The 27,218-nt window shown below is 32.5% G+C and overlaps 1 protein-coding gene and 4 long non-coding RNA genes across 7 annotated transcripts; 4 read left to right on the top strand and 1 right to left on the bottom strand.

Moving 5' to 3' along the window:
- Positions 1–316: 316 nt before the first annotated feature.
- Positions 317–26,292, bottom strand: Dh44 (corticotropin-releasing diuretic hormone 44). Of its 3 annotated transcripts, none has more exons than XM_086916361.1 (4): positions 25,925–26,292; positions 4,139–4,316; positions 1,253–1,660; positions 317–1,157 (listed from the first exon to the last, which is right to left on the bottom strand). In XM_086916361.1, exons 2-4 carry the CDS (start codon positions 4,286–4,288, stop codon positions 1,128–1,130), a joined length of 588 nt encoding a protein of 195 aa, XP_086772487.1. In that variant the 5' UTR covers positions 4,289–4,316; positions 25,925–26,292; the 3' UTR covers positions 317–1,127. The 3 variants fall into 3 exon arrangements, with proteins under 3 accessions (XP_086772487.1, XP_086772488.1, XP_086772486.1); XM_086916362.1 differs by lacking the exon at positions 25,925–26,292 and adding an exon at positions 4,728–5,164; XM_086916360.1 differs by lacking the exon at positions 25,925–26,292 and having other exon boundaries at positions 4,139–4,393.
- Positions 4,039–4,509, top strand: LOC147656152 (uncharacterized). The gene is made up of 2 exons (XR_015294876.1): positions 4,039–4,170; positions 4,224–4,509. It is a non-coding gene; the product is annotated as an uncharacterized LOC147656152 (long non-coding RNA).
- On the top strand, positions 5,216–6,058 carry LOC147656151 (uncharacterized). The gene is made up of 2 exons (XR_015294873.1): positions 5,216–5,653; positions 5,837–6,058. It is a non-coding gene; the product is annotated as an uncharacterized LOC147656151 (long non-coding RNA).
- LOC105735194 (uncharacterized) lies at positions 7,661–9,716 on the top strand. Its single transcript, XR_015294874.1, has 2 exons — positions 7,661–8,112; positions 8,397–9,716. It is a non-coding gene; the product is annotated as an uncharacterized LOC105735194 (long non-coding RNA).
- On the top strand, positions 10,262–18,012 carry LOC147656150 (uncharacterized). Its single transcript, XR_015294875.1, has 3 exons — positions 10,262–10,404; positions 10,549–10,618; positions 17,603–18,012. It is a non-coding gene; the product is annotated as an uncharacterized LOC147656150 (long non-coding RNA).
- Positions 26,293–27,218: the final 926 nt, after the last annotated feature.

Raw genomic sequence — 27,218 nt, 5'->3', positions numbered from 1 at the left:
ATCATTATTTGATTTTCTTCAAGAATATTAAGAAAAACAAAAAATATGCTGATTACAAAATTACTAACATAAATAAAATATATAATAAAAAATAATTTGCCTATATATATATATATATATATATATATATATATATATATATATATATATTTAAGATATGAAACATTAATTCTTAATTACATTTATTCCTTTCATGAATAAAGTTTGTTGGGAACAAAGCATTTGATTTATATATTTAAATAATTGCATTACATTAAATTTACAGTTATTTGGATCTATTATATTTTGGAAATAGTTTGAAATTATTAGCAAAACATTGCATGATTCAAGAAACTTTACTGTACAATAGATAAATACAATTTTATAATCTTTTTCCATAGTTAATTTCAATTAAAAGTTACAATATATTTATGTTTTAAATTATTATTTATAATAAAATAGTTTATAACATTTCTATCATTGTGTTCATAAAACTTAACTCTAATGTGAAAAAACATTTACGTTAAATTACATCCAATATTGGATATAAAATGTCTTCTATGTAGATTGTTGAATTGGACAGACTTCGAGGGATCACAACGCATAATACTGTTTTGTTTCATATATATATATTTTTGTGCTATTGAAAAGGAAGAAATAGAAAAAGATAAAACGTTTAAATTCAAATCATAACATTAAATTTCAAATATCAATAAGAAAAATTATTTTATATTTTTCATTATTATTTCTACTTTCTTCCCTTTCTGGATGCTACAAAATTAAACTAGTTACGATTAAAATGATTATTAAAACTTAAAACGAAAATGAAAAAATAAATACTGTTACATTCTATTTCTTAAATTTTTTGCTTTCTACGAATATATCATGCGCGAATACTAATATTTATTTTACGCTTGACACATGAATAATTTGCATATAATTCATGAATGAAATATGTATTAAATTATGAATTTTGCAGGCCACAAAATGTATAGATACATATTTGTATACATATATATATATATATAATATATATATAACCTGAGGAATATGACGAATAATAGATAAACTATATGCAATTCATTAGCTTTAGATAAAAAATCGTAATATAGCGAAAATTGATTGTGAGTGCTCTCCTTGAGTGTCGATTACAGTAAACGTAGCTCATTTGTTTGTGCCTGAAAATTTTAAATTTCATTTATTTCTTTTACGAACAAATTTTAGAAATAAATTTGGCTCACAATGAAATTAAATGTTCGTTTGGAATAATTACCCTTCGCGTTTGATCATCTTGTCTTTCTCGAAATGCCGAATCATCGTTATGAAGCCAATCCTGCAGTCTTTCGGAAATTCTTTCCGGTGCTACATTTCGATCATGATTTTTTCCTTGTTGCTCGAGTACATATTCAAATTCGCTCTTCAGCCTTGAGTCGCCAGTTTTAGACATGTTTCCGCCGTAAAGGGGTAACGATCTTTTTCCAATCGTCTCCAAAAGACGACGATTGGCGTCGATTTGCGCTTGATCCTGTAACGCTTTACGTCTAGCAAGTTCAAGAAGAACTCTTTGCCGTAACACATCCATAGAATTCACAATCGACAACGATCCAATACGTTTTGATTCAAGACGTTTCGTTCGGACTACTGTTGATCCTGGATCGTTTCCCGAGTCGAACATTTCATTCTGAAAAATTATAAAATTTAGTTATTAATATTCCAATACTAATTTTTCTCAAAATGTAGTTTTGCAACATCCAGTTGCAATTTAATCGGACCAATTGTACACTATGCAAGAAATGAATATATTTTTTACAAATCACTTGATTTTTACTTTTGTTGAGAAATGAAACTGAAATAACAATTGTAATATTTCTTCAATGAAAAAAAGTATTTAGATACTAAAAATTAAAAATTAAAAAAATAAAATGGCATTTCCATCTTGTTAGAATCCGCGTGGGTTAGAAACTCAAAGGATCAATCGTGTTAGTAACAATAACAATAACCTACAATTTTGGTGAAGAATATAAATTATATATAAGTCATAAATAATTTAGAGTTGTTGATTGGTATTGCTGTTAATAGTTTCACGTCTAAATATATTGCTAAAAGATTCATCTACGATTCAATCGTAGAATAAATGACAAACAAATGAAAAATATCTTTTCATTCATGCCCAACGAAAATTTTAAAACAATTATATTTCAGTTTCGAAAGAATTGAGCACAATGTCGTAATAATAGAATGTGAAGATTTTTTTTATGAATATTAAAACACTTCACAAAGAATGTACGTGGACATTTGACGCGAAAGATGGAACAATTACATCGCCATAGTACCATGCTTTTCAGTAAAGAACAGAATTTGATTATCGTGGACGATATTACGGCTGAAGTGGCGGGAAAAAAAAAACATTATGAATTAGAATTAAAGTGGATCGACGATTGCGTATGCATATATGTGAAACAAGAAGAAAAAAAAGAAGAAATCAACGCAACGTTGCGCAGTTTTCTCTAGCCTACTACCACACGCAATATTTCTCTAGTTTTATTGCCAGTTTTATGGAACACACTCGCTCAAGAATATGAATAAAAAGGGGCGCGTACTAAAAGAGTAAGCTACGTAAGTACACACTTACGCGCATGGTTAACACAAAACGCTCTGCGTTCACTCATACTTCAAATTTCACATGTTTTCTCGCTTTTCACCTTAATTTACATTCCATTATAAAAGATATATGTTGATAAATTTTATAATCACGCGAGTGTTCATTTTTTTTCAAATAAAAAGAGCTCAAAAATAATTCTGATTCCGTAAAAATTAGATCTCCCTCTCCCTCTCCCTCTCTCTCTCTCTCTCTCTCTCTCTCTCAGCAACTATTTACTTTTCATTTCGCGCATATATCGCTTCATTCCAAACATTCTTGACATAAATTCTATCACTTCCACAATATGGACGTTAATTAAGAGCATTTCGCGAGATTGTATTCCCGTGACTTGTTCCCGGCAACGATCGCTGTCCCTGACAATGAAATCGTTTTAATTAAACGTACCGAATGGGAAGAATAGAAAGAAAAATATCTCGAGAAATGCAAACGCGGCATTCATATGTCCCATTCAACTCCCTTGAATTATTTCTGTCTTTGAATATACATTATATATTAATTTATGCGTATTCAATTGATACGCAAGAAATTATAGACGGATGTTTCTCCAATTATATTTTCAATTACAGCTTAACGATAATTTAACCATTTGCTGTATTATGCTTTATTATTATACACGTTTTACACCGCGGATAATTTCTCGTGTTTCAGAATAATAATTCCAATAATTTATTTATAAAATGAAATCCGGGTCTGACGCATTATAACATTTAATTTTCTCTGTTCTGCTACAGGTGAGGGAGTAGATATCCGTTTACGATTCACGGTGTGAATTCAATCCGTGAAGGGATATATTTTAGTCGAGTTTAAAGTTCGAATGATTGTTAATAGCCAAATGTGTGTGTGACTGTGTGTGTACGAAACAAGGATGCATGTGGTCGCTCGAGAACTCTTGACTAAAGGTCGCGTGTTACCGATTGAAATTTGGTATATTCTACGTTTTGAGGAATCGAGTCGAAATAGGCGATTAATTAACTCGAAAGAAAATTTTCAAAATAAAAAAAAAGGATTGCTTTACTTTCATTTCAATAGTAAGTTTTTATGTACACGCGAGGATTAAAATTAATTTGACGTTTTTTAATACTTCGATTTATTTCACGATGATTTAAGAGTGTCGTTAAAATTTTATTTATATATAAAAAGTTTATTGTTCGTTTTATCACACGTATAATACGAAAAATGAAATCGATAGAATCAAATCCGACATATTCAATATTTAAACCCACTTTTTAGGGAAAGTATGTCAACCATACTTGACATCCTACCGTTTTACTTATATTCAATTGACCTTTAGAATTTGAATTCTAGTTTTATTTATACGCGCAGGAGACTGGTATGAACGAGAAATGCTGAAGAGAATGGAAAACAAGTGAAAATCGGCGTTGAACGCGACGATCAATAAGAAAATATGGGCGATGACACGGCAGATGTTTCATTTTTTAATTCGTGTCGTTATAATAACTTGAGGGAACGGGAGGAGGGAAGAGACGTCTCTCATACCTCCAAATCCGGAATTCGATGATCAACGAGAAGTAAGAGTGGTGGATGATCCCGTGACAATTCCCTTTCGTCGTACGTGTTGTAGGATATGGGATGACATTTAGCCATAGCGACGAACAATAGAGACACTAGCACGCTCATCAACATCATTGTGTTGGGGAACTGGGAACGAGTGTATCTGAAACAAAGCGAAAGCGACATTTTATTAATCCCGTTATTGGATTTTTCGGTGAAAAAAAATTTTGTAACGAACATTGTGTACACATTTTTATATTAATTATATTTGTGTTATCTGAGTGACAAGATATTAAAGAAAAAAAAATTGTTTTTAATCTGCAAAAGTAGAAATAACAAGGTTAATTCATGAATTATATTTTCTTTGAATTATTATACTTGCGACAATTTGTATAAAACGTAGTAAAATTCGTTATTATTGGCTGTATGTACGTATACATAACGCTAGATTGAGCGTGCGACTATTTATCGCTTATTGGAGGTTATCCCAGAAATGGGATGCTTCATGGTGGATAATAAACTCATGGAGAGAGAGAAAAATTGGTATGGGATATCTGATAAAGGTTAATGGCACCTCCATCAAAAGAGGATGTCAAAAGAACGAAGACCCTTCGATCGGATATTATAGAACAAACAGGCGTGGTTGAAAGTAACTTCCATAACCTCAATTTATCCTCATGAAATCGAGGCAAAAAAAATAATTAAACAATTGAGAGAAGACAGAGTTGAGCATTAATCCATTGAATAATGAAATAAAAAATAACATTTATTCGTAGCTATTATAGTCGATCCGATTTTCATATAACCTTTTTGACATTACAATTATTTCCGAATATTATTATATTTTGAATAAATTATTGAATAAAGTTATTTCTAGAAGTAACTTCAATTATTAAATTTTGCCCATCACTGGTAGAAAAAAAATCTCTTTCCAAAATTTTAATACGTAAATCGATTCAAAGAATTCAACGTGTAAAAGATTGACGTTAACTTCATCCAATAAGTGTGAGTGAAAGTCATGGCCAGCATGGAGCGAAAGGGAAAATCGTTGGAAAAAATAGCGATAGAGTGCGTGTAATATTTCGTGAAATATGTATTTCGTAAATTCAAAGAACGATCCAAGCATATTTTCTCATAATGAAATTATTTCGTTAAATTACATTAATATGTGTAGATCACATTGTATTAGTTATCAGTTTGATCATGCATTTCGATATTTATGACGCAAGTCATAATATGATAGTGGAAAATCGCATAATTCGTTCTTGTGTTATCTTTTATTTTTTTATTATTAAATTCAATATATTATAGTTTCAAAAGAAAAAAAAAAGTAACAAAGTTAATCTTTAAAAATTGGTCACCGTTTGTAGGATTTGGTGACATCATATTTGAGGATTTTTGGAATAAGAGGGGGGGGGGGAGATAGGATGACACAATGTTTATGGTGTAAATGACGTAGCTATGCTTTGACGTGACGCATGTTTGAGATTATATGGAAAGGTGAAAGGAAATATTTGTATAAGCCTTATTGTATAATGAATTCTTATATTCTTCACTTCTTTGGAAAGATAAATCAATAATTTTAATATAGTTTCCTCGATTTTCAATTCGCTTTAACCTATAAAATATTATAAAATGTTTTCCATCGAGTTCAGATTGTGTTTTCAATTGCTTTCTTTCCAGATAGAATTTTTGTCTTCTCACATTTTTCAAGAAACGTACCTTACCATTGAGACCAACTTACATTCAAGGAATATTCTTACGTGAAACAATATGGAACATATAAAAAATGACGCGAATTTATAATATGAAGTAATTATTTAATTTTAAGTTTAATTTATAAAAAAAAACTTATCGATGATTTGTAACGATTTAAATTAAAAATAAATATTTAAAGATTCGTTATATCCGTTATAAAATTGAAATTCAAATACTTCTTAAAAAATTTAGAGAATATTTTTCAACTATTGAAATCGATTGTGATCGATCAGTTATCGATTAGTTGTCTGCCTATATATTTCATTTAATCTGTAAAAAAAGAATTTAAAATTTTAATATATAGTTATTACATATCGAAACAATTATTTTTTTATAGATTTGAAAATTAATTTTGTCCGATTAATGTACGTTATTTGAATCATTATTATGCGCCATCAAAGTATTAAAAGTCAAGGGAACTATTGGAACGTACAATATAAAGACTATTTTTAGTTTTTGAGCCATTCTAACGTTCGAACGTTTTATTTATAGCAAGGAGGCTCGTATGAGAGCAACAAATGAGAAGGTCAAGTTCGGAAGTGAATGAATCTGGGTCGATGTGCCGATATAGACATCGAGAATCGTTGCAATTTCGTTGTCAACAACGTCGCCATTGGCGAGTTCATTAACACCTGGGGCTTAATTTGCGCCTGGTAATTTGGGGTCGCTTGTCCCGCTTTCCAATTACGTCGGTTGGTCGCCTCCGCAAACTCGTCCTTCCTCAATCTCTGTTTCCTTTTTTCTGTCATTGTCGCTTATTTATTTTTTTCTTTTTTTTTTCATTCCTGTGCACTTTGTAATTGGCGAACATTCGTGAAAAAGTGTTAAATTAATAGTCGAGCTTGGAAGATAACCTCCATAACGTTGGCTCAAGAAAGAAATAAAAGAATAATAAGAATAATAAGAATAAATAAAAGAAAAATTAGTCACAAAAAGTTGTTACAATTTTCACGCAACAGATATTATTAATAGAATCACATATGTTTGGAAAGTTGGATGAAAATGACAATGTTTCAAAGTTGGTGATAAGTTGTTATTGTTCACTAGTCACCGCGCCACTATCGTTTTCATTGTCCTGTTTACGGATCGTAACTCTATTGATCATGTCGATATTCCGTTTTAGACGACAGCTAACTACATTCAAGCAAACGAGGATGGATTTAGTAAATTTAGCATTTGACACCTCGCCGCGATTGATCTCGAAGAAAGTCACGTGAAAATACATTGGTGTTCGGAAAGTAATTTCGTTTTTTGACGCGAGTGTCGCTAATTGAACGTTTATCTAGCCAACTTCATTCTAAACCGTGTTGTTATTATATATTTTGAGAGTTGGTATTTCATAGTTTATTTATACGAAAAAATTCGTTTGATTCTATGATTGTGTTTTTCGTGCGTGATAACAAGATGAACAAGACCAAAAGGAGTATTTTCGGGATATTTTACTTTTTTTTTGCTATCGAAAAGATAAGAATACTGTTCACACAAGAAAAAAGTTACGCAGTTTATGGAGAAAGTATATTAACAATACACCAGTGTCAAAATTGGTTTTCAAAATTTCGTTTCGACAATTTTAACATTAAAGATGCGTTCTGGAAGACTAGTTGAAGCTGATGAAGACGAACTAAAGGCACTGATCGAAGCAAACCGACGAATAACAACTCGAAAAATTACTACGAGATTGAATTTGATTGAATTTATCGAATTTGGTTGTTTACAATCACGTGAAACGATTTGATGTTTTATTATCATAAAAAAAAAAAAGAAAGTACTTTCTGAACAATACAATATATATATTCATTTACAATTTCGATTATTCTTTTGATATTACAATCTACGTGTAACCTGTTTTTGCAGAAGATTAACAAATTTGAAGTTTGTATATCCACCATATTGATTAGATATACCAATGGATCAAATAGTGAAATGAGACCTGGGCAAGAAGGTTAAAGAAGATTGTTCGTTCAGACTTGGTGCTTAAACTCGTCTCTGAACGCTTTAATTACGGTGACGGGTGGCGACAGTGGGAAGAAGTAGAAAAGAAGAGCGAGGAACAGGAAAATATTGCACGAGGCAATAGGCGTGAAATTATTCGCAGGTCGGAATAGATCAGAAACAGAAGGATACGGGATGGTTGCTGGAAAATAAGGGAAAATGGTGGCTGGCCGGTCGTTTATCGATTAACAATGAGGAATTTTACAAAGGTAGGTTTTTCCATCGTCTTTTGTGGGGAGTACAATTCTGTAATTTTGCTAAACGATCGTATAACGAGCAAAAAACTTTTTTCATCTGTAAAAAGGGATAATAGAGGATCGTGAAAGGGAATTAAATATTTCTATACACAAGATGCCCCAGTTCTTTGTCTCTTTGTCAAAACTTTATCGACGTTCCCTTCAAGTGTGAACAAGAAGAGGATAGAGAATACATTCTTATCTAAGAATCTAGAAGAATCTGGTCTATCAATAGTTACAGTGATTCTTTTTTTCAGACATAGAAATACAAATACAAGAAGCAAGACGAATCAATCTTCTCGCGCATCTACGTAGAAAATTACGAAACTTTAAATGAAGTTCGTCGAGATCGTTAAAATGGACTTCCTTGTTTTATACACCGGATGTTTTTATTTACATTAAGTTAACGAATAATAGATATTAGGCGATCGAGAAAGTGGATCAATGGGATACGTAAGAGCATCGTAGAAGGAAAGACACGACGTTCCCTTTTCCAAAATTAGTTTTTACTCGCGTTATGATCAATTTATTCATTCTCCACGTATATTACGTTGTTCGAAACTTTCTGCTTTTCTTTTCTTTTTTTTTATTCCTCCTTGCCACGACGCAATTTTCATTTTAACTTAAATAATTCTATCAATTGAATGTGTCAACCGGAAAATTTTTATAATGAATTTCGAAACTTTTTCCATTGTTCATCGTCCCCTTTTTAAATATCGAGTAGCTGCTTTAACTACATCGTGTTACGAAGTTTCTTTTATCTAATTATTCGCTTCCTTTTTTTTTTTCTATTTCTTTTTTTGAACGGACTAATTCATTTACACAGAGTTCTATATCGCTAGTTTCAATTTTTTTTTTCTTTTGAACAATACATTTATTACACGTTAATATAGATGCAATTCGTTTCAATAAATTGCAATCTATTGTACACTTTCCACGCGATACATCGAACGATCATATCTTAAATGTATCGAATAGTGTAAAAAAAAATTTTCACGAACGAACAATAACTGCGAACAATCGTAACGAACTTGTCGAATGTGTCTGTTACGTGAAAGGGAAATAATAAAATCCTGGTGGAAAAAAATAGACAGTAACGATGGCAAAACGATTCATCGATCGTCGATCGTTGCTCGTTCGAGCTCGTAATATTTCAAAGCTCGCGAAAAGTATCTGGCCGGCCACTTCATTAACACCGTCGAACCTCTAAACTTTGCTTTACTTGATGGATCAATTTCCCTTCCATCCGCCTTTTTTCTTTCTTTTTCGAATCGTTCATCATCCTTTCTGTTCTCGATTCATTAATAACGAACGAAAGAAAATAATAATCGAACGAACAAGTGGATGGATTGGTATTCACCATAAATCCATGTTCAATTAAATAACGTTTAAATTTTTAAATCTGTTCGACGATTTTTGAAATGTTACATGATTTGATTTAAAATAAGTCAGATTGGTTTCTATCTATAATAAAATAAAAATTAATAAGTTAAAAATATTATTTTAGCATGTAAGCGCATTAAATTTAAAATTTAATTGTATTAATATAAATTAATAAATAATAATTTGAATTTTAATCAGAGTAGCATTTTTAACATTATTAGAACGTAAAATTTTAGGTTATATTCAAGATCGAAAGTAACTCGATATATGTTATTCCACGCTTCGAAACGGCTTTATTTATCTTTAAAATCTAAGAATCCACGTTCAATTAAATAACGTTTAAATTTTTAAGTCTGCTCGACTTTTAAGATTTTACATGGTTTAAAATAAGATTAGTTTCTATTTACAATAAAATAAAAATTAATAAATTAAAAATATTATTTTAGCATATAAGCGCATTAAATTTAGAATTTAATTGTATTAATATAAATTAATAAATAATAATTTGAATTTTAATAAGAGTAGCATTTTCAACATTATTAGAACGTAAAATTTTAGGTTATATTCGATCGAAAGTAACTCGATAAACGTTATTCCACGTTTCGAAACAGCTTTATTCATCTTTAAAACCTAACAATTCTAAGTCAAATCAAGAATAATAATCGAAAGATAATCTTCAAAAATTTGATTCAATTCTTCCTTGAATATTTCGTACGTTGATTAGATAGATTTGTTGGCGAAACTACGAAAACGTATATACAATCAAATTACGAATTTGAAAAAAAAAAATGAAAAAATGATGCAAAATTCACTTTGTATGCAAATTAGTTTCACATCGTGAGATATTTCGCAGTCGGTGAGGAAGGTAACGTGGGTGCTAAGGTAAAAACTTGCAATTGCCCCCAGGATATCTTGGCGAATTATGAAAATTTAACTTAGACGAGAGATTATCGGCTCTCTTGATTCGTCAAGGATTATCCGATAGTTTTAAAATTATTAATTTACATTTCGATCAAATTAATTTAGTTGGTGGACGAATATAACGTCGGAAAGAAGAAAAAAAGATAACCTAAAAAAGAAAAACTAAGCAAAGAAAGTAAGTTTTAATTCTTAAGTTTCTTTTAATTTTCTTTTTTAATTTTAAGTAATGAATTATGCGAGTAATTGAAAATAAATAACAGATAGACATTTATTTTTATCGCGATTAACACCGATCTATGTAATCTTTCGAAATTATTTCCCAATTTAATTTACTTGCAATTAGAAAATATCCGATTTCCGTATCGTGCTTCTGTAGAAAAAAAATAATGGGCAAAACGTGATTAATTATAATAGGTTTAATAATTCGTGCACATGTATAATCTCGAGTCTAAAAATACCATACCCATGTGTTCAATAAACCGCAATCAATGTAATAATTGTCGTGAGCTCTGTCAAGTTTAGGACCAGCGGAAATTTATCGATAACGAAGGGATATAAGGATTGAAGGATTAATTTGCGTATCGATTCACTGATAACGCGTCAAGCCTTAAAAAATTCTATTCTTTCTATTATCAATCCGGTAACTTTAGTTTAGTGAATCGATTTATTTTTTTTCCTCTTAATTTTTTCAAGATATCGCGAATCTAACCTAAAATTTTGATTATTCACTTTGGAGAATCGATACGAAGGAGCTTTTTCAATATCCAAAAAAAAAAAAAAAAAAAATCGTCCAATTAAAGATTCCATCTAAAGTCTCTTGCAATCAATAAAAGAATAATCTCTCTCGATTGTAATAATCGTTGAAAAATATGGAGGAGGTTGCAGCAGTTCTTCGATTAAAATTTCAAATATAACAATGCCGGATATTAAAAATTACAAAGTATTAAACTTTACCCCTTCTTTCATATCCTTTCAATTTACTTTTTAACCGAAGATTTTATTATACGAAAGTGAAGAGAGAAGATTCACCAAAGAAGATTCATCAGAAAGTATTCAAAACTTTTTTTCATAGTTTTTCTCTCTCTTTTCAGAATTTTCATGTTTCATTACGCGAAATTAATGCATTCTTAATATCTTTGGATTCAACTGTTCTTGTAATTGTAATTCTGTTCTCGATTCGAATAAAAAATTGTAATTCGAGAATTATATATTTCTCGTTTTGTGTGAACACAAGGTAAAGAAATTTTCTGAAATATCATTACGTTTAATTTGACACGAAATGAGCATAATGCAAATGATAATACAAGATATTTGTATAACACTATGAATAAATTTAACGAAAATTTGCATGTGCAATTTACAAGATTAAATTAAAACCTTGACTACACGCGTGATCCTTTGACTCGATTCTTCTGCTTGATTTTCAAGCCCTTCCTTTTTTCTAACCTCAATTTTCCTCGTCAAGCAAATTTCATTTCTGGAATCACTTCATATCACGTTCGAAGTGTCGAATCGACTTTTTCAACGAAGTCGCACAGTTATTGATTGAACTATCGAATCAGATTAATACAGCCATCTACGATAGTCCTGATTGATATTCACGGTATAAAGGTATAAAAATGGTAACTATTTGCATGAATAAATCGAACCAGAAATTAATCGATTTGTGGTAAACGAATGGCGCGAAATTCAAAAGGTTACAGTATAATTTCGTCGTTATTGAATATAGATCGTATAATTTTGTAATATTGTATGTGCATGGAACGTATAAAGGATAAATAGGAAGATAAAATATGAAGAGGTAAAAAAAAAAAAAATTAAATAAATAAACGAAATAAATAACGATAGAATTGATCTTGACAGCTTTATTAAAAATTATTTATGTTATTTTTCGATATTCCGTTAAATATAATGGCGTAATATTGTCGTGTTTACGTCAGGCGATTATTTGGATGAACTTTTCATATTTATAATAAAAATAAAATCATCGAATAATACAATTTTTATACGTATTATTTACTTTTGACAAAATATTATTGTAATTTTCGATCTCTCCGCTTTTATCCGTATAAAAAATCCAAAATATTTTGTCGGCCATCCCTTTATCATCTATGGAAATATCGTGCATTGTTGAGATTCGTAGGCGGAAGTAGTACAAGTACACATATTGTCGGACATCGGAATATCTTGAGTCCATACGGACGAAACGATAAGCGTTATCTATCTACATCTTATATTTGTTCCATTGAACGAAAGTTTCCTAATTTAACGCGATCTATTCTCTCAACGTATTCTTGTCGAGTTTAGAAAGTTGTTCGAGACGTCGAACGAGTTTTAAAATAGAATTATCGTTTAATTATATCCGCACCGTTTTTTTGCATTGAAACTGATTTTTAAAATTAAGATGAAATCGTTGCGTGTTAAAAAAGTAAAATTATTTTGTAGCGAGATAATAAAATAATTTAAGAGAAACTTATGTTAACACGTTTAGGTTAGGTTTTATACGTGATATATATTTATCACAATAATCTCGAATTAAAAACATTTAGAACGAAATACAATTATCCTAACGAATGATAAATTAAAAATTAAATTGAAACACGTATTTCTCTGACAGTCAAAGAAACATCAAGAAGGAAATAATTCGATCCATTACATTAAGGATCAATTATCCTGTTCGAAGAGCTATCCTAATAAAAATAAAAATGTGCAAGAAAACATATTAACTTTATTGCGTCTAAAAACGATTAAACGTTAAGATGTTGACACAACGAAAGAGGGAAAAGCAAAATTAATTTTCGGTTTAGCGGTTCAAGCATGTTTCGCATGGAGAAATTAAATATTTGCTGAAACTCCATGACCAGTAAATCCCCTTTTGATTTGCATGAGTTAAATTTTCCGATTTGGGAATCAAAGACAATTATCCACGATTTATTTATTTATTTTTTTTATTTGTTTAATGGTTTATTTATATATCCTGTAATTATTTCCAATTTTACAAATTGAGTAAATAGTTTAGGTTAGGTTTTATTTAATCGTTTAATCGTTGAGAAGTTTTATTATTTTTCACAAAACATTTTAATTTCTGTCATTTTTAACAAAATACGAATAACTGTCCACGTTATTGTATTTAATACATGAGAAAATTAATTATTTAAATAAAGTGACTTTATGTTCGTCCATATGACGAATTAAAAATTCAACTGTAATTGTATAATGGTGTTCGTTGAATCTCTTTCAATAATTGAATAAAATTTAGATTTAGAGATATAATATATATGTTTCATTTAATGAAAAAATGTAAAAAAAAAAAAAAAAAAAAAAAAAAAATGGGATTGAGAAAATTAAGGATAAAAGAAAGTTCTGACAGTAAATGAATTCTGTTTAATATTAACACAGAATTCTGTTTAATACGAAAAATTCCCAGCTAATAGATGAACCAGACATTAAAATGGAAAAAAATTTAACCACGGAAAAGAATGGCACGTCTTCCTGAACGAGAGGGAAATACGATGAATTTGATTTATATAACGTAGAAATAAAAGGAATAATAAGAACACTTCGTTTCAAACTCTAAAAATGAATTATTTTTGTGTAATAATAAAAATTCTTTGAATGCAAATAGGGAAAGAGAGAGAGAGAGAGAGAGAGAGAGAGAGAGAGAGAGAGAGAGAGAGAGAGAGAAGACAGACAGACAGACAGACAGACAGACAGACAGACAGACAGACAGACAGACAGAGAGAGAGAGAGAGAGAGAGAGAGAGAGAGAGAGAGAGAGAGAGAGAGAGAGAGAGACAAAGAGAGATTGCTCAATCTAGTGCATCAGTTCAGAGAGAAAGAAAAAAAATGGTAAGCTTATTCAAATGTCGCCACGTTTAAAGTGAAAATAAGAGTGAGTATTTGTTAAATCATATAAAAATTAGTAAATGTATAATCACGTGATACTGTGTCATTTGATATCTAATGTTCTACGTTTACTTGTGAACATTTTTCGGGATCTATATCATTTACTAAGAATAATATTAAATAACTTACTTGAAATTATTAAATTATCATTAAAAAATATTTGAATATCTTCATTTTAATTGTAAATTTTAAGCATCGTTTTTTTAAGATTTTCAGAGTTTGTCTTTTAGAAACACATAAATGGTGAAAAATTCCAAAAACGCGTTATGTAAAGTTGATTATTTATTTTTAGAATTGTGTTATTGTAACAATAAAAATAACTGGAGTGCATGTTATTTGCAAAGTTTTCAAAAACAAAAATTGATTTACCACGAGCTTTGAAACAATTTGTTTTGCATGAGTTTTTTGTTTCACATAACATAAATTCATCTCACGATATTGAATATAGACCGATTCGATTTCTATGGATTTGTTCGTATACACGTTTTCCGAAATTCTATTTTACAAAAAAATATTTAAATTCTTATTCACTATCTTGGCTTACTTTTTTCATATTTTCGTTTTAATCGTAATTGATATAAATTGCGATTACACTAGACGATGAAATAAAATTTATTCTTTATCGTGGACAAATTGTGGTAATCATTTGCACGATTATTAATTCTATTGTTCACAATTGCGAAAAGTTTCCAACTACCAGTAGAAATTAGCCACCCGTATGAACAATATAAATGCTACAAATGTCACGATTTTCATTTCAGAGAGGAAATTATTCGACAAATTCGTCGTGACAGGCAATGTCATGATTTTTTAACAACACGAAAACATGCATCTTTCCTATAAGATTCTATTATATATCCTATACGTATATATAAATATCGATCAAATTCGATGTGATCTCTTCTGATTTTTCCGATAAGACAACTTGCATTATAGTATCTGTTTTTTCTGTGATTCGAATTTTATTCTAAATCCTAGTTGCTAGTTGGAGAAACTCGTATTGCCCACGTTCCACTACGTCGCGACACGATATTGCCGTGGCATTCATTGCTGTCTCGTTGCCTTTGAGGTTAGGCTGGCATTTCCTATAAGCTCGAAACGCGTGGGTACAAATGCGCATAGAGTGCGCAGGTCAGTTTTAATACAGATGGGAAATCTCATGTTTACAAGGACGTAAAATTTAACGGATAGAGTTCGTCGTATGCATAACAATGTTACAACGTTGGTCATTTTAATGCGACTGTTACTTTAAAGATGTGAAAACCATTATTAAAAATATCTCTCGCGTCTTGTCATTTTTATTATTTGTCACTGTGTCTTTTTCACTTTTCAAGTTATGTGTTTTCCTCATAAACGAAGATACGTTCACCTGCCAACTTGACTTTTGCCTCATCGAGTTGAGTCGATTTTATTCAAAAAAAAAAAAAAAAATTCATCTAACTCTTGACACGCGATTTAATTATTGAAACAACAGATTAAAGAACTCGTATTTTATCAGCTCTCGCACGTGACTGGATTTAATTTAGCGATGAAAATGGGTGGCCACTGTTCGCGACGCGTACGCCACATTAAACACTTTTCGCATCTTCCTGTTTTTTTCCCCCCTCAGGCACGTTCGTTTCGCGTATGCACAACCTCGTTGTTGTCTCCGCAGGTTTGTTTTCATGAAAATTCAAATGAGAGTTCGAGGAGGGCACGAAGAGGCCGAGCAGCGGAGAAAAAGAGGGAAATTACGATACTGAATATAAAATACAATTTTAGAAAGCTTGATTCATCGCGTATGACTCGGTAAACTGAATTTAATCGCGTTCAAAAAACGTGCACACGTTTGAAGTGCTCGTTTCCATTACTAATATGTAGGTAACGTAGGATTCGTAATTTGGCTCGTTTCATTTCCAATTTTTCACATTTCACGATTAATAAACTATTCGAGATTTTCTATGTATCTATCGCTATCATTTGCCGGTATAAATTCTCATCCTCATGACTCGACGGAATTTCCATTCAACTTGTACAGATAAAAATTACACATTTGCAAATAATCATGAAAATTCGAAAACAAACTTTCTCCAAATCTTCGCAATGTAATAAAAAATATAATTCGTATATCTCGGCGACAAGTTAAGTTGATTGAAGTATCTTTACCGGCGGATTAGAGTAATAAAACAACTTTATTAGCTTTCTCGATAAAGCTGTTTTACGATTCCTCTGTTCACTCACCTTACCTTTTTATTGTCAGTTTTTCAACATTTCAGACTAGGTTCTGTTAAAATAAACTTACGTATCCAAATACAAGTATACTTTATAAAAATGGTATGCCTTAAGCTTTTGTACGACGGTGTTCGCACATATGTAGTTGGCACGATATGACAGATATGCGGCACGTTTTTACAGAAAGATGGATTATTGCCGTACCATGACCCAAATAAACTATCGACCTTTTAATCTTCTTCTATTTCACGAGAAACAGAGAAAAATTAATCGAATCGTTAAATGACTCGTTTCCTCTCCGCTGTACAATTATTTTTAATTTATTCGGTATATAATTCAATATTACGTATTCCACATAATAGTTTTTTCACTTTCGAATTTTTTTTTAAATATTATTTAAATTGATACAAAAAATTGAAAATACTCGAATTGTTTCCTCAAAATTATATTCGAATATTTATAATATCGGCTGCCACATCGCATCGAAAACGAAAATTCATTAAATGGAAATTTAAAACGCGTCGTTTAGCGCGAACAGCATTTCATGATTATTAATTTCGTGATAATGATAATACACATTAGTTTGCCGAATGTAACGAAAGTATATAAATAATTTCATTAAATCCATGAATTCCAATTATGAAAAATCAATCTTGCTTGCTTGCCTGCCTGCCCGCCCGGTGTACAATAAAAAATTAATAAAGGGAATTAATTTGAACAGTAAAACGGTGGCCAAGAATATTTTATGGCGCGTAAAGTTCGTTTAACAGTTAATATGTCATTTTATAGCAAGGACAGCTTTTGTCGAAACTATAATCATAATATACATCGATAAGTTCGATATCACGTTTCCATTATATTGTTCTATCGAAACCAAATAATCCAGAAATATTAAAATAAACGATAAATGATTTTACAATTACGCGTGTGAAACGAGATGTCACGCAATTTCGCTAAAAACCTATTAATAACAAAATTAACCGAAATAAAATTCTACATAATAATAAATTATTTCTTCCTTTGTCATTTTTATTTTACATAGCATTGAGAAATCTTTGGATGTGAATCGGATCAAGTCCTGGGAAAATTAAAAGAAGAGGCTCTCGTAACGTAAAATGGCGTTCGAAACAATTACACCTGTACTCCAGGAGTACCTTCTCGAGATCGTCTTTTAAAGTAAAAGATAATCACACTTGTACTTAATGCAAATTGCCGGGATAGAATTATGAAGATTCGTTCAACGCGATATCCAATCCTCCTCCTCCTCCTCCTCCTCCTTCGCTTTCGAAACTTTGTTCTGAAACCACTGAAAATTTTTAAGTTAATTTCATAAGATTACACGTCTCGCGAAAATTCGTCCAGACAGTCGGGAGGATAAAGGCGACTTTGTCTTAACTTTCTCTTAATTAAGAAAGTGGGTGTACATAATAATAAAATCGGTGTAATGCGCAAGTTTTCCTTTTTTTTTTTTTAAATAATATTTAATTCCGTCTGACCTTTTTCTTGTTATCACGAAAATAACGAGGAAAGTATTTGGGTACGAAAAACGTCTTTCCATAAATTGTTTCGAAAAAAGAATCAGCTCAACTGGGTAACATTCGAAACATTCGAGTATATCTTCTTTCTTCACCAGCTCAAAGTTGGCCTGGAAATTTTAGGAATTTTGACACAGACTTTGTTTCCCGCACGGTTAAAGGCAAGCGTTTGCACGAAACGAAATTCCACGCGATACTCGCAACTTTTCGTGAATGTATGAAACTATTTAAAAAAAAAAAAAAAAAAAAGAGAGATATTATTTGACGATATCACGTTGTTGGAAACTTTCAAAACGAAGAAATTTCACTTAAATAGGAACAGCGAGCAAATATTTGTCTAATAAATCCGAATTTACGTAATCCGTTATAATTTTTTTCGTTTGTGAAAAGGAATAAAAATAAAAAAAAAAGGTCGTGTTTGTGTACATATGTTTTTTTTTTATTATTATTATTATTATTAATTCTATCCGATTTCATAAAATAACTCTCAATTCTTTACACCTGACTTATCAAGTTTTTCTCTTTTCCGCATGGCGGAACACGTATCGTAACACAACTATCAGAAAAACACTTTCATCGTTACCGCGAAAATTGTTGCATCATATGCACACTATTCATATCACTATTCATAACATTTATAAAACCAAAAAAAAAAAAAAAAAAAAAGGTAAAAATATGAGAAATCGTTAAGAAATTTTTAACTTTTTTTATTAATATTCGAGCAAGAATTTTATGTATATAGAGAGAGAGAGAGAGATAGCTAATTGTAAACTGGTTCACTTTTGACTTTCACGACTGCGTAATAAATTTTTTCTTCTGCGAAGAAGTCAGTGTGCCATTTCAAGAAATATTACCTCTAGTCTTCCTCGCATTTTTCTATCTATTTTTCACGAGAGACACGAGAGAATTTTCTAGCGTTGAAACTGAAACCAACTTGGTAATTGAATAATATATTGGTATATATATATACATTATTTCTTGATACACGGGTTACATCTCTTATCTACTGTTTACATTTAATACAGAGATATTGAAAGAAAAACAGTTTTTCGTAGGCGAATAGTTTAATGCAAACAGTATCGTTAAGGCAAAGCTTATACGGGGTAGGCAATTTGTTGAGCACACTGCGCGAAAACTATGTCTGGGCTATGATTGGATAAACTATATAAAAGAATCAATGAAACTTGGAATGGCAATTGATTTATCACTTATCGTCTCTCGGTAAATCTTTCTTAAAAGTTTCACTTCAAAACGTCGATATAGGTAATTTTTATAATAAATATGTAATAAGTATAATTTAATGCATCTCAAGTTGAACTTTCTTGAAACTTTCATTGATTATTTCACTGACTAGAGAGTGGCATCGAATTTGTCAAAAATATATAATTTTGACATTTTTAAAAAATGAAAAAAAAAAAAAAAAAAACATGTTTGCACAACGATTTTGCAATGTATGGTTGCAACGAAAGTTTCGACACGATCGTCACATTTTACCATAATTTTTCCGCATTACTGCCAATAATCGATAAATCTTCCAAGTTTTAACACGACGAATCCCGTGTCCTTTCCATCATTTACGAATAACGAAATTTTATAACCTATACCGCGTTAACGAATACATGCTCTGAGGTTTCCTCCTTCCTTGACATTTTGAAATATTTCCTCGGATGCGAAACTGTGTTCTCGTAAAAAGGAAAAAAAAAGAAAAAATTTGAACATCTCCATAGTTTTTGCATTATGAAAATTCATAAACACGTATACGCACGGGAATTCCAAGTTATAAAGTGTGAAATAGATGCTAAACGCGTCGGTGTTTTGATGCGATGTAAAAATTGGAAGATATTATATAAACTGATGTGTAAAGAATATTACCACCGCTATTGACTCGATTTTCTGTGTTTGGACGAATGTATGGAGAAGAGATAGCAATAATTTAAAAATCCAGGATAGAATGCAGGACGCAAAAGATTCAAGTTCTTGAATCTTCGAATATATAAGCGAAAATGGCGTGTAGCAATCGTATGAATTGCTTAAGCTCGTTAAATAGCTTTTGTCGATAAGATTTTAGCGATCTGGCACTTTCCATCATTTTTCTCACAGCTATCATTATGCTGAAACACGTTTGAACAGTCATGGGAATTTTTAAGGAAATTGATCACGTTTTCTACGATCTTATTATGCAATTAATTCTCAAGGAGATCTTACTTTTTCAGAAGATATTAGATAATGTCCCCGATGAATAATTCATTTAATATTGTAATGATATTTATACAATTTTGCATAATGTACAGTAATGTAAAAACTGTATTCAAATCTGCAAAGTTGGAAAAAGTATTAAACAGCATAGGGTATTTTTAAAACTAGAAACTACTGGCTTGCAATATTTAAATATCTATTTTACATTTTAATTGTAATTAAAGTGATATCATGAAAATACGTAGCTATAATATTAATTTTGTCAAACACATTCTCATGCTTTTAATAATCGTAAGGAAAAAAAATACGAAATCTTTCATTTTTGAGGAGTTTGAATTGTTCTAGCGTTATGTATACTTTCTAACCTATACAATTTTACGAATTGCGTAAGACAACAACATGATGATGTAATGTATTGAAAAAACAATTCACTTTTAAATTACCGATTTTCGAACGTATCAAATTTTTCTTCCGTTATTATTCAAACATTCGTATCTTCATCTCTCTGACTAAATTAGTTTAAGATCATTTCGTATCTCTTAACCTTCTTTCTCTCGAAAACATATTTATACTTTAACTCGCCTCTAATCTCACCGATTGCAGCTACGTTACTCGTCGAACTGCGTAAAGCATCTTTACTCGATACATTAACCATCTTCGACGATAATAATCACTGGACGACGATCTAGAGTAAATCTTTTAATCGAACTTCGACTCGACACCGAAACTACTAACAATCGTTGGACACTCGCGCGCGCCATTTTTTTTCTCGAGTTCCTTATCGAATTGGACCTTCGATCATCGACTCTCGTGCATCGTTTTGTACTTCGCAACTTTCACTTTATCGCAATCGTAACCGAGAATTACAATCGATCGAGACGACAAAGTGCATTTTCACAATGAAGCAACGATAACGATTTCAGCTCGGCGCCGGCCACCACGATAACTGAATGAATTTTATCAGAAGCAAGCGTAATTGCTTCTAATTTTACGCGCGTTTATCGAAATTGTTGTCAGTCCGTTATTCTTTTTATCGCATAAAAAGAAAAGCAAATCGTTACGATGCAATTGCATACAATCAATAACAAAATTCATACGTTACGAAATTTTGATCGATAATTTTTTTTAGTAAATATAAAAAAACGAAAGTATTATATTTTCGTTTTTATTTTTCAATCAAATTTTTTAAATTTTACTGCCCCATTAAAAAATATTCCCGTAGGGAAAAATTCCGTGTACGAAGTATGAATGAAAAAAATAATGAAAATTTGAAAGTTGATTTCACGCGTTCAAAGTGATTTTTCCGTCGAAAAATAAATTGCTTTATATACATACATAACCTGTTATATTCCATATCTTTTCACACAGATTTTTGTTAAAATCGGATTTTTTCAAAATCGGCGAATCTTCTATTCTCTCAGGATAACTCATCGACGGTACGTGCGGACTCGATTCTCGCGAGACTAATTATCGATCTATCTCGGAAACCAGTTAACGTAACGCGGCTAATCTATTCGATTATTAGAAATAATAACCGGTATATTCGATAATGTTTCCCTTCTCTGTCTTCTCGATGCCCATTACCAAATTATTAATCAATCGTTTCTATTTTGTTGAGACAAAATTCGACGGAATTTGATTTTTATCTCGGTCTGTTACAACTCGATTTGCGTGCAACGAGACGATACTTGTGTGACGAGGTTATGTTCAATATGATCACTTTCATGTTACGATCATTCGCACGTGACACGTTCTTCATTATTGTTAAATAAATCCCGAAATTAAATGAGAACAATTAGATACGATGGTGAATGTATATAGCAGGGTACGATACTTGTTGCGTCAAAAGACACTTTCACGAATAATTAAGGGAACTAAGTTTAATCGTTGAAAATCAATTATGCAAAAAATTTGGAAAAAATTTAAAAAACAGAAATATAAGTAAAAATGTGAAATGTTCTGTATTTAAATAATTAAAAAGAAAAAAAAATGAAAAGAAAGCACGAATACACTCGATAGCATAAAAAAATTAATGCTTCCACATTTTATCCTTATCATAAATCCCGCATAGCCCTTTATTACGCTCACAATACGTCTCTCTTCAAACTTGTCATAAACAGTTGTTTTATTCCATATTCCGTTGCAATAAAGAGCACGTGAAAAGTTCCATCGCAATCGTTGTACTAGGTTTTGCAAAAAAAAAAAAAAAAAAAAAAGAAAATTAAAGATGTCCATTAAAAGCCTCGTGAAAAACGCCATTTATATTTTCACTTCGAGATGGCGAGACGATTTCTATCTTCGTCCAGACGAAGAAATTTAATGTTTATACCACAGGTGTAAAACGATATTTCTTTTCCGTTTCACGTTTCACGTTTTCCCTCCTCTTCTTTCTCTCCAAACGGAAAAAACGTGGAAATTATTGGAAATTATTGCATTGCCATATTCTATAAAATTATCAAGATCGTCCTTTCACAGAAGAAGTTTTTCTCTGAAGAAAAAAATTCTCGAAAAATCGAGAAACACTGCAACGAAGGGAAAGAGATAGCCTCCCATCCACGTGCGTTTTTTCGCGAGACTCGTAACAACGATCCAAAAGAGAGAAGGGAGAAGAGAGAGGAGACGAAACATTACCGAAAACCGCCATTAATCCGGTTTACGAGAGGATAATTTCGTTAAGATGGCGCTGTCGACGCGGGACACCGAGATGTCCGTATCGAGATCTCGAGATCTGCGGTATCGAAATGAAAAATCGATGAGGTTGGGAAGAGAAAAAAAAAGTTTCGACATCGATTGAAATTCGAGAGGAATCGGATTAACGATCGCGGGATGCACTGTGGCATGATCGAATCGGATTAAGACACGCGAGTACGTTCGAGGAGACGTTCAAAGCTTCGAAACTTTAAATCAAGTTCGACGAAGGTAGAGGGAGTTGGATTCGCGCGAGTGAGCATTCAGATACACACGAACTCTGAGAGAGAGAGAGAGGGAGAGGGAATGTTTTGAGCGAAGGAGAAGAAGAATCTTTCCAACTTCGTCGTTGAACGCGGCTCAAATGGAAAATAAGAATTGAATTTCCAATTACAAATACGGCGCGAGAGACGTTTAGCCAACTTTTCTCTCTTTCTCTCTCTCTCGCTCGCTCGATAAGAATAAGTTTTTCCTCACCTGTTTTCTCACTTCTTATTTTATTTCTTCGATTCGTTCCTCGAATCGAGCGTGGACTTTGATGGATAAAAGACAGAAACAACAATTGTTCCGTATATAGTTAGATTCGACTCGTTAGATCCATAAAATCGAGACGATAATTGTTTCGCGCGATAGATTTAAGAAAGTTTCTTTTCTAACGCGATTATCGCGATTATCACGTCTCTTTCGCGCGTTATTGAATATCTTTCGAAGGAAAGGAAGAAAAGAGAGGGGAATATCGGATTTTTAACGAATGCTTAAACATTTTTTTTACGCGTTAACGTGTAACGGGGAAGAAAGAAATTTTTCATCATATATAAACGTTTCTATACGTGGAAATAGTGAATCGTCCCATATAATTGCACAATTATTCGCCCGAGAATTGAATTCGAAACGACGGAACACGGTTACAATAGATTATTATCGTTTTTATTGAAAATAGGCTGGTAAGACGATAATTAATTGCTAGAAAATGAGAAAGTATATAACGTAACGGAAAGAGAGAGATAAAGATAAATTGTTTACAATAAGCAATAAGTATCGATAAGAAGAAGCTGCATTTATTTAGATGATGTAATGATCTCTTGAATATCAAGATTTTGCAAGAAAGCGTATTTACAACGATACGATCGATTTATCGTTTTAATTAACGGTATTGAATAGAAAAAATTGTTACGTCGCTCGTTAAACGTTCGAAATATATCGAAAAAAAAAAATATATATATATAAATAAATCAATCGTCATATTTTTTTTCCTAAACTATCTTTCAAAAAGCAACATCTCGAAAAATCGGCTCGTAGAGGAGGATACGTACGCCTCGCGAATAATAAAAATTGTTGGACGAAACGGATCCGTGGTATGCCACGCACAAATCGTGGGTACGTTTCGCGATACAAAGGAATCCAATATTCTCGATAGCCCCGCAGGAGTCATAGTCAAGGTCCCATTGGGTCTAAATCCGATCGAAGAAAGCAGAAAGAACAATCCTCTTGGTCACTTCCTCGACCCATCTCTTCCTCGATTGCCTGTTACGGACGTGGAATAACATCGCGGGTTTGTGATCCCGATCGAAGTTTTTCCACGTCACACGTGCGCGTAATTTGCGATGAAATTCTCGCTCGAGATATCAATTTAGAAGAAATTTTTAGAAAATATTTCGAAGAGAGGAGGCGAAATTCTAATTTAGAAGGTTTCCAGAAATTTCCTCGCTCGAGGAAACAATTTTCGAAATTAATCGTAACAAGGCGTGCAAAGTTAATTGTCCTGCAGCAAGCTCGTATCATTAAGTATAATTAATATCGTGATTAAACGCAAACAACAACGAATTTCCACGAGCGTGCACCAATCAATTTTGTTTATTTACCGTTAAATTTGACCGTTTCGAGTATTTGTTTTAAACAAATTTTACCAATCGAGCGAGCAACAATATTAGAAGCGGAAAAAAAAAAAACCGAAAAGTCGCGTATGATCGACGGGAGTGGCGGCATTTTTATTCCCCACACGCAACGCTATAATATCACGAGCAACGATCTACACGCGTTTGATCGTTAACCTCTGGCGTTAATTAGCAAATACGAGAGCTAATTCCCCGAGTTTGATCTCGGGACTGATCGAAGTGCTTACTTTACTCTTCCCTTCCTTTCTTTTTTCTTTGGTAATTGCGTCGGTAGTCGGTGACGAAACGTTTATCGAGATGTGTGCGTGACTCGGTCACGTGAGCAAATTTTCAAAGGTCGAAAAAAAAATAATATCGCTTCAAATCAAATAGGATTCTCGAGAAACGAAAGAAAAATAGAGAAAGAACAATATTTCGTTTTTACAAGAAATCGTAAAAATTGATCCCGTTCCGTTTAATCATCGCGGTGAACATTAAGCAAACTTGCGACAACTTTTCCATTCTCGATTTAATTCTCTGATCCGCCTTATCTCTCTTCCCACTTTCTGCATCTGTCGCTTCGTGTTGCAACGAGTTTATCCGCCATTGCGACCAGTTCCTAATTCAACTCTATTAAAAAAAATTGAATATTATCTAAAAATGGTGGCAATTAAGCGACGAGAGTCGACCTAAAATCGTCCCACCATTTTGTCCCATTGTTTGTCACACGATCCGACTCGCTCCGCCGATCTTAAACCTTCCCCCCCCCATCCCCCCTCTTTCCCTCGAGAGACGCGCGATAATATTCGACTCGAATTACAACGGTCGAACGGATGCGAAAACGAACGGATGGGAAAAATGAAAGAATAACGGAAGAACAATCGGTGGACACCGGATCCCTATCTAATTTCCGTTATCCGACGACGGTAAAGTCGATTCGACTACCAATCTTCCTTGCGCGCTTCTACTTCGTTACTGCTCCGCCTCTCTGAACAATTTTCCCTCCCGCCGAAGAAAGAAGTTTTTGGAAAAAAAACAAAACAAAGACGAAGGATCATTAAACACGCTTACCTTGAAAATAGCGGCGAAGCGGAATCTCCCCTCGAACGAAATATCTCCGTTTGATCACGTGAAACGACGAATGCTATGATGAATGCTTGCTCTCTCTCGTTGCAGCGCGCGCGCCAGAAAAAGAGAGAGAAAGACGAAACGGGTGAAAAAGAGACACGAAGCACTTTTTCACTGGAAAAAGCACCGGGACGTCCTTCGCGGGAGAAGAACGAAAGGATGGATGGTGGTCGATTGGGTTGGTCGATCAAGGCCAGGCCAGTGTTCGTACAACGAAAGATAACGAAAACCGAGGCGTTCGGTCGGAAGGGGAGAATGGTATAACAGGTGGTACGTCGGAGTTCCTCACCGTGCAGAGTGCTAACGACGTGTGACGTGGACGGCACGGTGCGAGAGGGCTTTTATAGCCGGCCGTGCCGACTCGACTCGACTACGCTCGACACCGTTTGCCCATAGAGAGAGAGAGGAGAGGAAAGAGAGGTGGTGTTGGCCCTTACGAACCGATCTCATCCCCCCTTGCGCCCATCTTTAATCCTGATTAAAGGGGGCAGATCCTGGTGATTAAATACCCGTGCAATTATGAATGAAGTCGTTGAAATTTCTCTCTCTCTCTCTTTTTCCAGATTTATAATAATAATTTCGTAAATATTTTCGAAAATAAAATAGGGATAATAAACTCGTGAATGATGCGTTGGTAATTTTGTTATAATTAGGCGTATTAATATCGTATATATTTTAGTGTAATTAAATTATTAACAATCACGTTAATTAAAACTAATTCAAGTCAAGTTGTTTTCCACTGGATTGAAATTGTCCGCCACTACATTTACGTTTATTCTCGGTTTAATCCGCTCGAGAATTACGTGGCGCGATCGAAAGTAATTGAAAGTAGCCGGACAAGTCGGTATTCATACGCATCTGCGACTCGTCTTTAGATGTATAATTAAGGGTGAAACGCTTCAAACATTCGTATACCGAATCAATTATTCCCCTTTTGCTAGAGATTTGGCGGAAAGCCATAGTAACTTTTTTCCTTTATTTATCACAAGAATTGAAAAACTCCTTGACGTCCTAATTTATCTAGATACATAGATAATTTCATAAATTCGAATTTCAATTTCTAGTCACCCTCGCGCCCGATGAATTTATAATTTAACGATTCGCATTATTACGACCGATTGTTGTTAAATGAAAATGCAACATCTGCTCTTACTCATCGAATTTTCAGTTAATGAAGTTAATCGAGATGAGAATGCGCTATTACAAACGTACGATCGTAAGTCGTCGATGGTGTTAA

This window comes from Apis florea, unplaced genomic scaffold (genome assembly GCF_048593485.1).
Source record: "Apis florea isolate Af1SG1 unplaced genomic scaffold, ASM4859348v1 contig_3802_pilon, whole genome shotgun sequence".
NCBI classification, from domain to species: domain Eukaryota; kingdom Metazoa; phylum Arthropoda; class Insecta; order Hymenoptera; family Apidae; genus Apis; species Apis florea.
This window is presented reverse-complemented; position numbering and strand designations above follow the sequence as displayed.